This window comes from Trematomus bernacchii, unplaced genomic scaffold (genome assembly GCF_902827165.1).
Source record: "Trematomus bernacchii unplaced genomic scaffold, fTreBer1.1, whole genome shotgun sequence".
Lineage (NCBI taxonomy): Eukaryota > Metazoa > Chordata > Actinopteri > Perciformes > Nototheniidae > Trematomus > Trematomus bernacchii.
Window position 1 is genome coordinate 1,409,501 of NW_022987708.1, and position 14,679 is coordinate 1,424,179.

Consider the following 14,679-nt stretch of genomic DNA (forward strand, 5'->3'; position numbering starts at 1 on the left):
AGCAGCAACATCAGGGCAGAGTTATTTTACCGCATATTATTGAGATGCAGCTTAAGAGTTCTTATAATGGCATGGAATCCATCAAAATATCATAAGTCAGTAGTATTAACTATGAATACATGAATATACAATAAAAATAGGGATGGTGTTGCATAAGTCCTATTATTTCTTGTGTAAGTGCAACTTTTCCTGTTTGGGGGGGATAGTGTGGTTGACTTACCGCCAGGCCATCGTTGTTAAACAGGTGCCATTAATAAAGGCTAATGAGTCATCCCACCCCACCATAGTGTGACATCCGTGCTAACCCTGGCTATCTGACTTAAAATACATATCATTACACTGGTTTAAGTGTTTTCTGAAAGCCAGTGTCTGTGTACTGTATGTGCAGGATAGTGTGAGGAGCTGTAACCTCAGAGTTAGCATCGAAACCCACACATTGACATTATTAGGTTGAGTTAACTTTGAACATAATGAGGACCGTATAGAAGGAGTACACTACTCGAATAAAGAAATATGAAACACCACCCACTCACCAACCCACACAGCTAATGTACATTAAGGCAAATCTTTTCAAATGGAGGCAAGGCTGCTGGGAGGTCTGACTCTGTGACACATATAGAGATCCAATCAAAGAAACTCACAGATGTTAGTGAAGCTCACAAGCATATTCCCGTGTGGAACATGTAGCAATATACAGGAAATATATGATTTATGCAGTTAAAAAGAGTAATAACACTCCCACCCTCGATTTGTGACACCACAGTTCAAGTTGACGTATGGTAAATGCTGCCTCTTCAGAGTCATGAGTAGAGAAAGAGAGGTCTAAGAATGTGGATTTTTTATCCTATAAGATCTTCTTACAATGTTTAGCTGAGTACTTTTACGAGACATCTAATTATAGCTACACAACTGATCCAAACTAATTCTTGAATGGTATTCCTAAATATATAATATAAATGTATTTTTTACATGTTTAATTCATAGAAAAACAAAACAACACAAGGAAAAGTAAAGGTTACAGAAAAGAATTAAGAAATATACATGTGCATGTATACTTGCTATGAAAATCATTGCATCACCAATCTTTCTTGATCTGACTTAAGTCTTTAAGGGTCAAGGCTTTGTATACTAAAAGACAAACAACTTCAACTTAATGTTCTTTATTCATATACTTTTATATTGATATACTCCATAAATCCCCTTGCAGATTTGTTTATTATCAGTTCTATAAAATACTTTCACCATTAAGTCAAACTAACTTATTATCATTAGAATAAGTCTCTTCAATGAAGGAGATTTCCATTTATTTTTGGTGTTGTGTTCCTGCAGATTTCAATATATAAACTTAAAGTTCCTAAAAGGCTGACTTCTAGGCAGGGCTGAAGTAGAGAATAACTTAATCAATTTCAAGTTAAGTCCAAGAGCCGGTCCAGCCGATCCAGGCCAAGACCGGGTCCTGTCCAAGAACATAACAGCATGGTGTGTTTCCAGTGCTAATCCTCTGCATTCCCGCACACAGATTTGGTAAGAGATACTTTCTGCTCCTGGGTCTAATGACATATGAACAATTATTACAGAATATAACTTATTTTTGAATACTTTTCCAAATTGTCTTCCAGGGCAATGCTATAATATATGTATTTAAGATCAACTCTACACAGCAAAGACAGCCTAGGTCTGGCATATTTATTTTAGGGAATTTCAGTGCTATGTTTGGGACTGGTCATTAGGGGCAAAATGCAAATAAATGCAAAAGAAATACATCTTAAAATATATTTTAAGATCATGTTTAATCATCTGATTTGTCTGTACATTGCTGTTTTAGTCTGTGTTCTTATTGCCTATTGAGCCGTTTTGAGCAACGCGGGTCAAGCCCCGATATAGCCCCTCCCTCTCACTGTCTAAGTGAATGGGTGCTGTAAAAACTACACTGCGCATGCTCAGAGTATTTTTCTATTCAATGTGTACGGCAACAAAATAATCACCATAGGGGCACTGTGCTGGCATACCTACCAAACGTCATCTCATAATTCAGAGAGCTGATTGGCTGTAAGTACGTGTGCCGCGAAAAGTGTAGTTTTTACCCTGTAGTGAAGAGGAGACGAGAGAGAGGAGCGTATAGCGATTAAAATCAGTAAAACAGAAAGAAAATGAATGAAGTTGACCATCTACTTCAGCTTTGGTAAGTTCATTTAATGTCATATATTTTGTTGATCTTCTGTGCTTTGCCTATAGGCTATTGCTCTGCTGGATCGATTGATATTGTGACCCCCCCGCCCCCTCTCTCTATCGGAACCATGGATAGCCTACAGCTATTTGTTTACGTGTTTAAAAAAGCACCAGAAGCTTATATATACACATCTAAGTTGTTCGTGCCCCATCACTTTTGTACATATAAAAAACGCCACTGTCTATAAGTATGTATCCTACACATTTTGATAATGAATGTGTGTGTTGCATTGTAGTATTGTATAGTACTGTTCCCTTAGTAGCGTGTTTCCCAGTTCATGTTTCCAATGTAATATCCTTGCAACATTCTGTAAATGTTATATACTGTGCCTTTCTTGTTTCAATCTCCTTCAGTGTATTATCTGATGTCTTTATCCGAGGTCACTGCAGTGCCTAAGATAAGGGTTTCTGCAATATTGATTGTAGCTGTAGATACAGCAGAAAACACACATCATTAAGCTTTGAATTCACCATTATTCCCTCCGGCTTCACAATTTCGCCCAAATTCCTAACATAATGACTTTTCCACTCCTTGTTAACAAGAGTCATCCGTCCTGCAGTGTAAAATACACCTGAAGGCAACAATAATCCACAATAACTGGACTTTTTTCCTGGATTGTCCTTGCAATTGTACATGAAAAAAAAAATGGGTTCTTAATGTTTGTATTAACCTTTGTAAAATACCACACGGAGGGAATGATTACTGTTTTTTTACTCTCATCAACAATTTCCTATCCAGCTGCCAACCTCACACTGTTTGCTCCAACGACTCCAACTGAGTGCTTCCACCTTTAATGAAACAATGTAGATGATTCAGTTTCAGGAGTCATATTCTCCCAGTTGCACTTTGATTTATATCAAATTAACAATGAAACTTTAACTAGAACATTTGGATGTATAAGCTTTTGAAAAACAAGATGTACATGTAACAGCATTACGTATTCAGCATACAAAACAAGTAACTGTATTTCCCTATAGTAACATAAAAAAAAGATGTAATACAATTATTGTTACATGCATAAACATTGGGGAATACTAGCATGATGAAAATGTTTCAGAAAAAATCAAAAAGGAGCATAATAGTGTTCATTGTAAAAGGATCAGAATGTATTTATTTTGTAAGCTGTACTGTTCTGTAGGCTAATACTTTACTCCTTTGTTTACTTCCGTCACATAATAACTAATGATGTCACAATGTAACTCTCATGCTTCTATTGGCTAGAGCTCCAACACATTGTACGTAATAGGCTAAGGGGCGAGACATATCTAAGCAGTTGGCCAATCACAACAACAACATATATAGATAAATAGCATTAACTGTATCTGCTGAGCATCTTCAGCATTGATTTAGGTTGGGATAAGTGTCAAACATCCCTACATACTGCAAACTAAATAGGACTTTATATTGTTTTAAATAAGAAATATAACGTGAATCCTCCCCACAAATGCCACTTCTGTCAAATGACACCACTAAATATATAGAGATGTATCATTTCAAGGATAATAGATTGTATTGTCTGTACTGTGAGATACACTGAAGTGTGCTAGAGTTCTTTCATGCTGGTTTTGAAGTGTCTTCACTTCCCTGTTCCCTCAGCTCTCACTTTCATCAGTTGTCACGGGAGCTCTCTGCAGAGATACTGTCAGGCCTATAAACAATACATTAATGACTTCAGACAACGCTTGCATCGCTTTATCAAAAGAACGCCTCAAAGAGTCTTTTTAAGTCTTTAAGGTTAGATTTTATGATGTAAGGGTTTACATAGCGGGTAAAATACAACAGCCATATCAAGGTGCACTTGCAGGAGGTTATTCAAGGAGTAAGGATAAAAGTAATTTGTGGGTGATGACTTTTTCAAGGGGATGACAAGGTGTATCGTTTATAGATAAAGATTTAGTAGTCAAATAATTTTCCTTTTGGACATAAAAAGATAAATCCCTTAGCCAATTGATATTATTCCGTGACCTCCTCTATCTATCTATATTTTATGTTATCTAGAAGGATTCAAAAGTTGTCTAAGAACTTTTGCAACAGTCTTTTTTACAGCAGAATTCCTCTAACTTCCACGTCCTGTCTATGCCAGATCCTCACTGGATGTGTGTTGTGGAGGTTAGTATTTTGGGTCAAAGTACAATTTGAGCTCTGGCCGGAAGTTCTGCTGGAGTATCAGCATGCAGCTATGACTTTTGAAGCTGCTGGAGAGACAGCACTGCTGCTTTCTGCTCTGGATGTAATGGTCCTGCAATGTCCAACTGGCGCTTGCTGTTAAGTGCTGTAAGGCATTTTTAGTAGGTTGATGGGTCAATACTAGACTTTTTTGCCCGATAATTCTGTAAGACTAAACAAGAAGACAGAACATTGTTCATTTAATCACAAAAGATGTCAGCCTATTGAGGGTTTCACACACTGCCAACAATGTGTAGTAAAAGGGAGGATTCTGGGTGAATCCACTTTGTTGTTGTCACTGTGAGTTTTTCTGGATTTCATCCATTTCGGACTTGGAGTCCAAACAAAGTAATTCTCAGAAAAATAAACTGCATTTTCAATACATCTTTGATAGAACATTTTTATTTTTTGTTTTTGAAGTCAGGTGCATTGAAAAAACCTCAATGACATGCAAGTTTGCAACCTAGTGCCCTTGCCCTATCTGTTCTATTGACCGTATAGATCTTCTACTACTTTATAGTGTGACTGCTACCCTTTCCTATCTGGGTTGCCCGGTCATTCACGGTGTGAACATGTGTGTATTTTCCGTGGAAAAGATGTTTTTTTACTGCAACAGTCCAACACTGCTCGCCCCCTGTCTAATCACCATTAAAGAATACTAACTAAGGACATAACATAAATCCTTTCCCAAAACTGATTCCTTTCACCAACATATAACTGGCATTAAACATTCCATCAATGTTTCTTACAGAGAAGCAGGCTCCAGATGTCAGATAAGACTTACACTCTGATTCATGGCATATTTTCAGTCCTATCATTATCTGAAGAAGAGAATGTTTACAACCTTGCTTTATTCATGTTCAGAAGTAAGAAGGAGGTTGCCTCTCAACACAGCTGAGGCGGCAGTGGCTCAGTCTGTAGGGACTTGGTCTTGGAACCGAAGGGTCGCCGGTTCACGTCCCGATCGGACCAAAAAAGATGCAGTGAGCTGGTAGCTGGTGAGGTGCCAGTTTACCTCCTAGGCCTCTGCCGTGGTGCCCTTGAGCAAGGCACCTAACCTCAAAACTGCTCCCTTGGCGCCGGGTACCTGGCAGCCTCTCTGCTCTGCCACCTCTCCTATCTTGTGTGTGTAATGTGTGTGAAACACAACAGAGTGGGGAAAGACATTTCCCTGTAAGGGATTAATAAAGTCTTTCTTCTTCTTCTTCTTCTTCTTCTTCTTCTTCTTCTTCTTCTGATGAAGAGATGCTGAGAAAAGGCGCCAGCTAATCTTTATATGATAGGGCACCCAAACCCCAAGGCCAAATAACTGCTGTCTTTACCGACATAGAAACATGAACTGAGGCAAGGCAGAGTGGAGAATTCCGCCTTCAGAAAAAGGAGAGATGAATAATTCTCTAACAATAACAATGTTATCTACGAGAAGGTTGGGATAAAAGGACGGGCTGATTTGTCTGTCATCCTCTTGATCATAAAGTTAAAGGGGCCCTATTCTGCACATTTTCAGGTTCATATTTCTATTTTGTGCCTCTACTGTGTCAGTTTACATGTTTTATTGTTCAAAAAGCTCTTTATTTTTCTCATGTGCTGCAGCACCTCTTTTCACCCTCGGAAACTGGAGCCCAGTCTGCTCTGATTGGCTAGCTGGCCCAAAATAGCAGAATAGGGCCCCTTTAAACATTCACTAACACAGACTGGTTCACATATAAATGGTGTTCTTTTTTCAGTAATGACCGCCTCGTTGCACATTATCCCACTTAATACACAGCCAGATCCAAACAAAATTAACGACTTGATTCCCAATATTAATTGAAAATGATTTAATTGACTTAAAAATCATAATATTGCTTCTGCTAAGAAAAACATATTATATTCCACGGTATGTCTTTGTGCGATTGTCTTGTGATCATGTCTTTGAAGCAGTTTATGCAGTTGATGTGAAAAGTTATTTTGCACATGCAGGAATTGATCATACTGCAATGTTTACTTAGAAGAATATGCTTGAAGCAAAACAAGTCAAAATGGTGTTATCTTTTTAAGTTGGTGGCAGGTATAGACAGTTCAGACTCTCCAGTTTAAGCATGTTTTTAATGGTTGACTGCAGTAGGAAGCCTTAGCATCCAAAGGGAGTCCATGCCAACATAAGGAGAGTAAACAAACTCCACATGGGAAAGGAAAGCTGGCTATTGTACGACCCAGACTTTAATGACGTGGAGTGACAGAATAAATCCAGGTATTTATGTGGTTAATTCCAAGTAAGGATGTCCTCAGACAGGAACATGCACTTGTGTTCAACCTCTAACCCCTCAGTATGAACTTTTGTCTTTTGCACAGCATGCAAGTATAAGGTATTATGATGTTTAAGAAGAATGTACATTTGTATTTAGCTCTTCCAATTTGGTCATCAAATCATCACTCTGAGGAAAGTGCATGACAGCATTTTTGTGAAAGGATGATAATTTGATACCAAAGAAGAGAAAGGGTATTGAGCAAGAGCACGCCTAAGATCAAGGCGAACAGAGGGCCTATACTGTGAGAGATGAAGTGAGGGGCAGATAAGCAGTACAAAGGGCTCTCAGTACAAAGTGAATGGAGCGCTGGTGTCTTTGATCCTGGCTATCTCTCTCTTTGTTTAAAGGCTTTCGCTCTCCAAAACCCCTTCATCCTGACCCTGTGAAGTACAGAGCAGAGTGCTTCATTTGGCCCTGTGCTTAGCTCCACGTAGCCATGGCTAATGGCGCTGTACTGTACCGAGGAAGGAGAACCAGCAGGTGGATTCTCTCGAGTGTTACAGTTCATGTATGTGCTTTTAGGGCCTATGTCCTAATGTGTTCATGGGACATAAGCAATGGTTTAAACCTGCAATAACTGACTGAGTTCAGGCAGCAGGAACAAGATGTGAACTCAACATTTAAGTTGATATATGGAGCTTGTTTGCAATCACTTGCTTATTCACACGTCCACCATGCCAACAATATCGAGGGTTTGATCCCTAGCCCCTGCAGTCAACATGTAAATGTGTGTCCCTTGACAAAACACTAAACCCCAAGTTACTCCCAATAGCATTGCCAATAGTTTGTAGTGTGTACATGAGCAGGTGGCTCCTTGTTTGGCAGCCTCTTGTTCTGAATGTGTGTGAATGAGTGGCTGCTGTCCTGTATGTGTAAAAGCACTTTAAAGGGTTACAAAGAGTATAACATTCAGATTTTAAATGCAATCAATGTGTCCATACTTTTGAGATTTGCCATCTGGTGAATGTGCGTTCCATATTCACCTTCTTTAAGCACTGGGTTTGGGCTCTACCCTAAGAGAAATATACATATATATATATTTGTTTGCTGTACAAAACACCACTATTTATGTCTGTTTGTAGTTTTTGCACTGAGCAGGTATTTTTTAAAACAATTGAACGCACCTGGGTCATTCCGTGTCCACAAGTTTTTTGTTTACATTTTTGATTCTGTTCAAAGCTTATGTTTAAACTATTAATTAAAAGTTCTGTTAAATATTATTACCAAATATGGCACTGGGATTGTTGTTGTTTTTGTTAGCTAAAAACAACATTTAACTCCTACAGCCATGAAATTATGTATGGTCACAGATAAAATGGTTTACATGTCAAGCACATTTGTCAGTATTCGCCCACAGAAATGCTAAATGGATTGTTTCGGGGCCCCAGGCAGTGCCTCAAAGTATACATTTAGACAATACACAATTTCCTGCTTAATTTCAGTGGCCTCTAACGTACACAGAATCATAGACACGATATGACTTTCAAGCCAAGGTTGCAATTTGTTGCCATTTTTAGTTGGCAAAATGGCAATGTGGACAAACGTGTGAAAATACTATTTGCTATAAGTATTTTGTGTATGAAGTTAAGGTTCCCTTCCACTTTTTCTTAATGTTGAAATGGACTAATATTAATATATTGTTCCATTTAAAGAATATGATGAGGCTCATGATGCCCAATCAACTACACATGCATATATCTTACATCAGATGTGATTAAAAAGGGTTGGAGAAAGCTGGTTAAGATCATGGCATTGGATATCTAGTGAGATAGAACGTTCTGGATGAGCAGCAGCATCCTCAAAGGCTGCAGTGTTAGCCAGACTTAGGTGAGGAAAAGCCAGATTAATGATCATGTCAATATTTTTAACTATCGGCCCCTGGGTAATAATATATCAGCAGAAGTAACCAATTGCTGCTCTCAAAGAGTAATAATTACAATAATGCTTTAAACTGAGTAATGAGCTTCAACAACTGCATACCTTCCTGTTTGTGAGCGGCCATTGTTCAACCACATTTGTGTACACGCATCTACATCCTCTGGTTTTAAACCAATCATTGCTCTGAGTAGACACGGCAAAACAACTTTGTGAGAGGGCTACTCGCAATGTAACCAGGAATTGGGAGGAATGAGGCTGCTTTTTGGGAAACGCTGCACATATTCAGCTTGACATCCACAACAGGGGTATATTTTGAGGCAGATGTTGCGTTCAATAATTCACATATTTATTCAGAGGCAACACTCAAGCAGGCTTCATAAAAACGTTCGGCTTATGCCTTGGAATGTGTAAATATGTGAATTATTAAGATAAAGCTCTACTCCCCTAACGTGCCCACGTAGCTACTGCCACATTGCCTGCATCAGATTGTTGGTGAGGTTCATCCCAGATCCAAGCTGCTTTTCCTGGATAGATATTTAACGATTTCCTTCAAATCTAAATGTTTTTCCTACAGAATCATAAAAAACTCTAGGTTGTTCTATTTATGTTCAATATGATGAACAACAACTTGCTGATCAGAGTTATGCTTAAACTCTGAGAACGCCTAATTTACTGAATGTGTTATCGCTAAAATACAGAGGTGGGGACTCGAGTCACATGACTTGACTCGAGTCAGACTCGAGTCGCATATTTTTTGACTTGAGACTTGCTTGACTAACATTGATAAAAGACTTGACTTGACTTTGACTTGGTATTCATGACTTGAGACTTGACTTAAGCTTGAGACAGATGACTTGAAAGGACTTGACTGTTTAAAATAAAATATTTGCGTTTGTTTTTGTAGTGTGATATTACGTTTAGTTTTTTCGAAAAACGTGATTGGGTGATTATAGCGCCATGCGCGCAAACCTGGCAACCCACTAGAAGGCAGGAGTGTCAGTTAACATGGCAGCGGCTAGCGTTACTCCACAAATAGTGAAGTTTGGATTCAAGGATTATGTTGTCGATGACGCTAATAAGAAGAGAACAGCGGTATGCAGGGTCTGCAGCATAAAGATCAGTGACACGACCACCACAACATCCAACTTCATTCGTCACTACAAAAAAACCCACAGAGAAAGGTGCGTGAATGTGTTGTGTTAGCTAGAAAGCTAACGTTAAGTTTAAGCTACGTTAGACTTGGTTTCAAATCGATTAAGCATTGCAAAGAGAAGACAAAATGGTAAATGAACACTAGAACCTCCAAGGGATTCATTTGTACTAACCCTGATACTGACGGGCTGTCAGGAGAGGGAGAGAGAGAGAGAGAGGAAAAGAGATGCCTCGTTTATTTCCCCTGTGTTATTATCAGAAGTTACTGTAAACTGTTGAATAATGTAGTTCATCTACTTTTAGTAGTTTGTTTAAATGTTTTAATTATGTTGTTTTTGTTTGTAGAAGTGCATCATTCCTTGATTTATTGTAAAATGAATCTGAACTTTTTGATCTGTTATGATGATAAACTGAAGCAATTTCTAAATGAACCCAATTAAGTGAGTTTTAAATCGTCCTACTTAGTTTATAAGGAAATTATGAAGAGGACAAATTAAATGATTTGAAAATGATATCTATGTAGGTGCTGACGCTGTTGGCGGTTCTAGTGTTAACAGACATTTAAATTAAATATGTGTAATGGCAAATGCCATATACGATTTTCTTACCTGGAATTCTGCCTTTTTGAACAGACTTTTTGACTTGAGTCCTAGCTATATTGTCTGCAGTTCTAGGGTTAATATTAATCTAATATGATTGTCATCGAATTAGATTTCAAATGATTAACTGTGTATGTAATGAAGATCATAGTGTGGGTTAAATCCATTTTCATAACCACTGTCTTTTAACTGATTTAAATGTGGAAACTGGGCTTATTCATCAGAATTTTGTATGACTTGACTTGACTTGCTTGACCTGAGCAATGACTTGACTTGACTTGCTTGACTCTCACCACAGTGACTTGGGACTTGCTTGATACTTGTAGGTCAAGACTTGATACTTGCTCATGACTTGCACATGTAGGACTTACTCCCACCTCTGCTAAAATACCCACTACACACACAATAGATTTCTGCAGGGCGCACAAACTGATGCATTTGTATTACAGTAACTCCTATCAAAACACATACACCTATTTTAAATTATTCCAGGACTAAATTATCATCATATTCGATAATGCTTACGCTTACCTTTTGCCTTTGAAGCCAATGTTCTGGTAATGGGCATTTGGGTTAGTAGCAAAACTGGCTTGAAGATAAAGTTTGTTTTTCATTGTAGACACACAATTCATGTTCAACCTTTCATCGACCCTAAACAGTATTCTCTTCACCTGAGCTAAGTGTTTTTTTAATGTGCATTATCTTCACCATAGCCAGGAGGTGTGTGGCGCAGTGGATAGAACGTTGGTGTTAGGATCAAGGGAGCACAGGTTCAAACCCCACTGCAGTCAGCATGTCGTTGTGTCCCTGGGCAAGACAATTCACCCCAAATTGCTCCTGTGGGGATTGTCCATAGTATTGAGTATGTAAGTCGCTTTGGATAAAAGCGTCTATCAAGTAACATGTAATAGCCATATCCACAATCTTTCCCCAACCTTGACCATCCGAAAGTGGCCATGTGGAAAAACTGTAGAAAAGTGAGACAGGGTTTTGCAGAATCCACCATTATCCGACATTCTTGTCTGGTCATGGATGGACATGATATAAAAAGACATTGGACTGTCAGATAGAGCCACATTATGATCCTGAGCACATCAAACATTGTTTCTGAAATAGTTTGAGCTTTTTTCACTCCGTTGTGTTCAGACAGCCCAGTAGCTTCCCTAAATTCTCCTCAACCTAACTTGCCAAATGTTAAAGCTACCGCTATTAGCCAAACCAGCAATATAAAACAGTATAAGAAGCACAGTAATAGAAAAACATATAGCTTCCAAGTTTGACATGTAGTCACAGAGTTGGCATCAACCTTTTTTCCAGCCTGTCCAAAATAAATACTAAATAGGATGATGTGCTACAAGTGTATATATATATATATATATATATATATATATATATATATATATATATACATTTTTCAGATATTAATGTGTTCTGTGCTATACAGGAAGAATTCTAGTGTTTGAACCTTTGAGATTATTGGTAGTGCTACTTAATCTGACTGCAGGAAAAAAACGAATCCTCTACAAAGGCAGCGGCGGGACTTTGAAGTCAAAATGAGGTGCTTTTCTTTCGGGGGAATGAAAAAAATACGCTGAGGTGGCAATGAGGTAGAGTTTGGGTGTGTGACTTTGTGTGTGGGACTCTATGTGTGTGTGTGAATGTATATTTTTGACAGCAGAACAAAATGTCCTGGCAGCAGGGTGGCCTTGTGAGCAGTTACTGTTGTTTTCCTGTCGAAAGCTTGACAGGCCACTCCACTCTTGGAAAAGAATAGAACGAACTAAAAAACAACAAATGAGAAAAGCTGTTTTTTCATTTTGGCTTGGACTGGAAGAATTCTGGTGTCACAGAACATGTTTTTAAATGAGACAATGATTTCACTTGAAATGACAAGAGAGATGAACATGGTCAATGTGGTATAATGTGTGACAAATGCTTCTTTTGTTTCCTTCATCTCAGACCACCAGTTTCCTGTCTGAAGCCCAATTTTCTGCTGAGTCGCCGGAGACGCTGGATCCACTTTTCAAGTTCCACGAGACCATTGCTAAGGTAGACCCACCATCACATCAATCCCACTTCTTCTAATATCTCTAAATCACAGTGGCCGTCATGTCTCACACATTGTATAACATCTAGCACAGGGGTCTCCAACCTTTTTTAGGATGAGAGCTACTTTCAAAAAATAAAACAAGTCGTGGGCTACTTTAACTCCTCTTTTTTTTTTTTTTTGCAGTTTATATATTTAGCACATTTTAACATTATTATATGCTGACCTTTAACCTTTGTGTGCTGTTTGGGTCTGTGGGACCCGTTTTCAGTGTTTACTAAAAGAACATGTATGCAATTTAATTACTTTAACCTGCTTTATTTGGGGGTGGACCTCACATACTCTGGGGGGGTCTGGGGGCATGCATTTCTTAAATGTTGAAGTCAAATGCATCAATCTGGTGCACTTTGAGCACAAAATGAATGTATGGATACAGCTCTCAACACTCAGATGAAAGGGAGCTGTATACTTTTCAATAATCCAAACATCTTTAGAATATGATCACAACCAATAACAAATCATTTAAACTGGTTTATTCTTATCTTATGTTACCTAGTTAGCATTCTTCCTTTTCATTTATGCATATTTTACTAATCACTCCCCTTTTAAACTGTATTTTTTTTTTTACTATCCTATAGTACACATTGGAATGATTTCTTACTTTATATTAAATAGATAAAGGTGTGCTCTCCCTAGCTCTCTCTCTCTGTCTCGCTCGCTCACAGAGGCTGTGTGCTCCTCCATGGCGATGACGGCTTGCGTTAAAAAATAATAATAAACATATTTGTAAAGTGGGGGGACACATACGGGATTTCGAAAAGTGCGGGGGACATTTCCCCCCTGTCCCAGGTGGAAATTACGCCATGCGTATGTGTGCGTCAAGTGCAATAAATATATATGCAAGTTGCAACACACACAGAGTAAAACTCTGCCCCTCATGTGTTGTATAGGCTGGCATGACTAGGCTGTTCAATGTAAAATGCAATAACGTGCTTTAACCACTAGGTGTCCCTTTCTATCAGCTGTGCACCGTTATGGCGTAAATACAGCCTATCTACCAATTGGATCAAATATAAAAGTCAGCCGAATTAGTGTTGATACTGCAAGGAGACGTATTGTGTGAAAAGAAATGTAAGATGTTGTTTAATTGCTTATATATTTAAGATCCACTTCAAGTTTTCAGTTTTGGCGGCAGTTCCTGTTTGTCAAGAAGTCTTGTCATCAGGGCTCTATAAATAGAGTTAACTACAGCAGATATGTAATATTTAATGCAGCCGAAACGTGTATTACAATGCCGTTATGTGATGACTTTCAAAGAGAAAAGCAAGCACACTCGGAATAATGTATTATTTCATTTTTGTATACAGTCTATGGTTGCTACAGAGGATTGTGGGTAATGTCCGTCAAACTTCCGGGTTCCTCCATGGGACCTTATTTCGGAAAAAGTATGCATTGAAGTCAATGGAGAGAAAAAGATTATCTTTCGATCCCGTTTGAATTGTGCCACGAGTTACACATATGATGTTTGTCAATCTTAAATAATAATTTCCATGTCAAAAAATTCACAATTTGTTTAAAACTGTTGAAATATAAGACTATGAAATGTGTGTGTATGTACAGCTCGCCCGTGATTGAAAATCTCTTTACTTAAAAAATACGGGGAATACGGATCTCGGGGTCTCCCTGCTCCCTGTGCGCCGATGCGACGCGTCATATGACGTCACATGTTTGGCATGTCTCGATTGAATATGCTTTATTTAAAACAAAAACAAGGACAATAAACAAAGCAGTCTTCACAACGGCCGGACAAAATACTTTGAGCCGCCCTATAGCCAAAGCCAGAGACACTGTTTAAAGCATAATAAAGACAATATATAGAGAGCATAATGTTTTTAATGCAATGCAGTCTCGCAACGTATGCTTCAGCAGAGAATGGCCCGCGGCGGGAAGCATTCGCTCGCGATCTCAAGAAGCCTATGGACATCACGGAAAGTTGAAAATGTATGCTAAGGGCCGCCCCCTTGCGTTGGAAAAAGACCACAGGGGACCTTGACATAATGTCAACATACGCCGACCTGGGAGTGAGGATGTGTTGTTACAATAGGGTCAGCCTTAGGGTCCTTACACACCAAACTGACACCAAAGAACACCAAAGAACACGTCCCGCCTCACGTCGCCTCACACGTCGCCTCACACGTCTCCTGCGTCTTGGCCATGTTTCGCACTGGAACACACCGCAAAGACTTCAGCTGACGGCCAAGTTGCACGTACGAACTGCGCATGTGTGAGTGGCAATAACTCTCCTTACCAGCAGGC

General features: G+C 38.8%; 1 protein-coding gene across 1 annotated transcript in view; it reads left to right on the plus strand.

The window, feature by feature from the left end:
- Positions 1-14,679, plus strand: part of LOC117490945 (inactive N-acetylated-alpha-linked acidic dipeptidase-like protein 2) — a 330,276-nt gene that overhangs the window by 187,540 nt on the left and 128,057 nt on the right. The window contains exon 11 of the mRNA XM_034140729.1: positions 12,276-12,365. Coding sequence (XP_033996620.1) covers positions 12,276-12,365 — 90 coding nt within the window. The remainder of the gene's footprint in view (positions 1-12,275; positions 12,366-14,679) is intronic.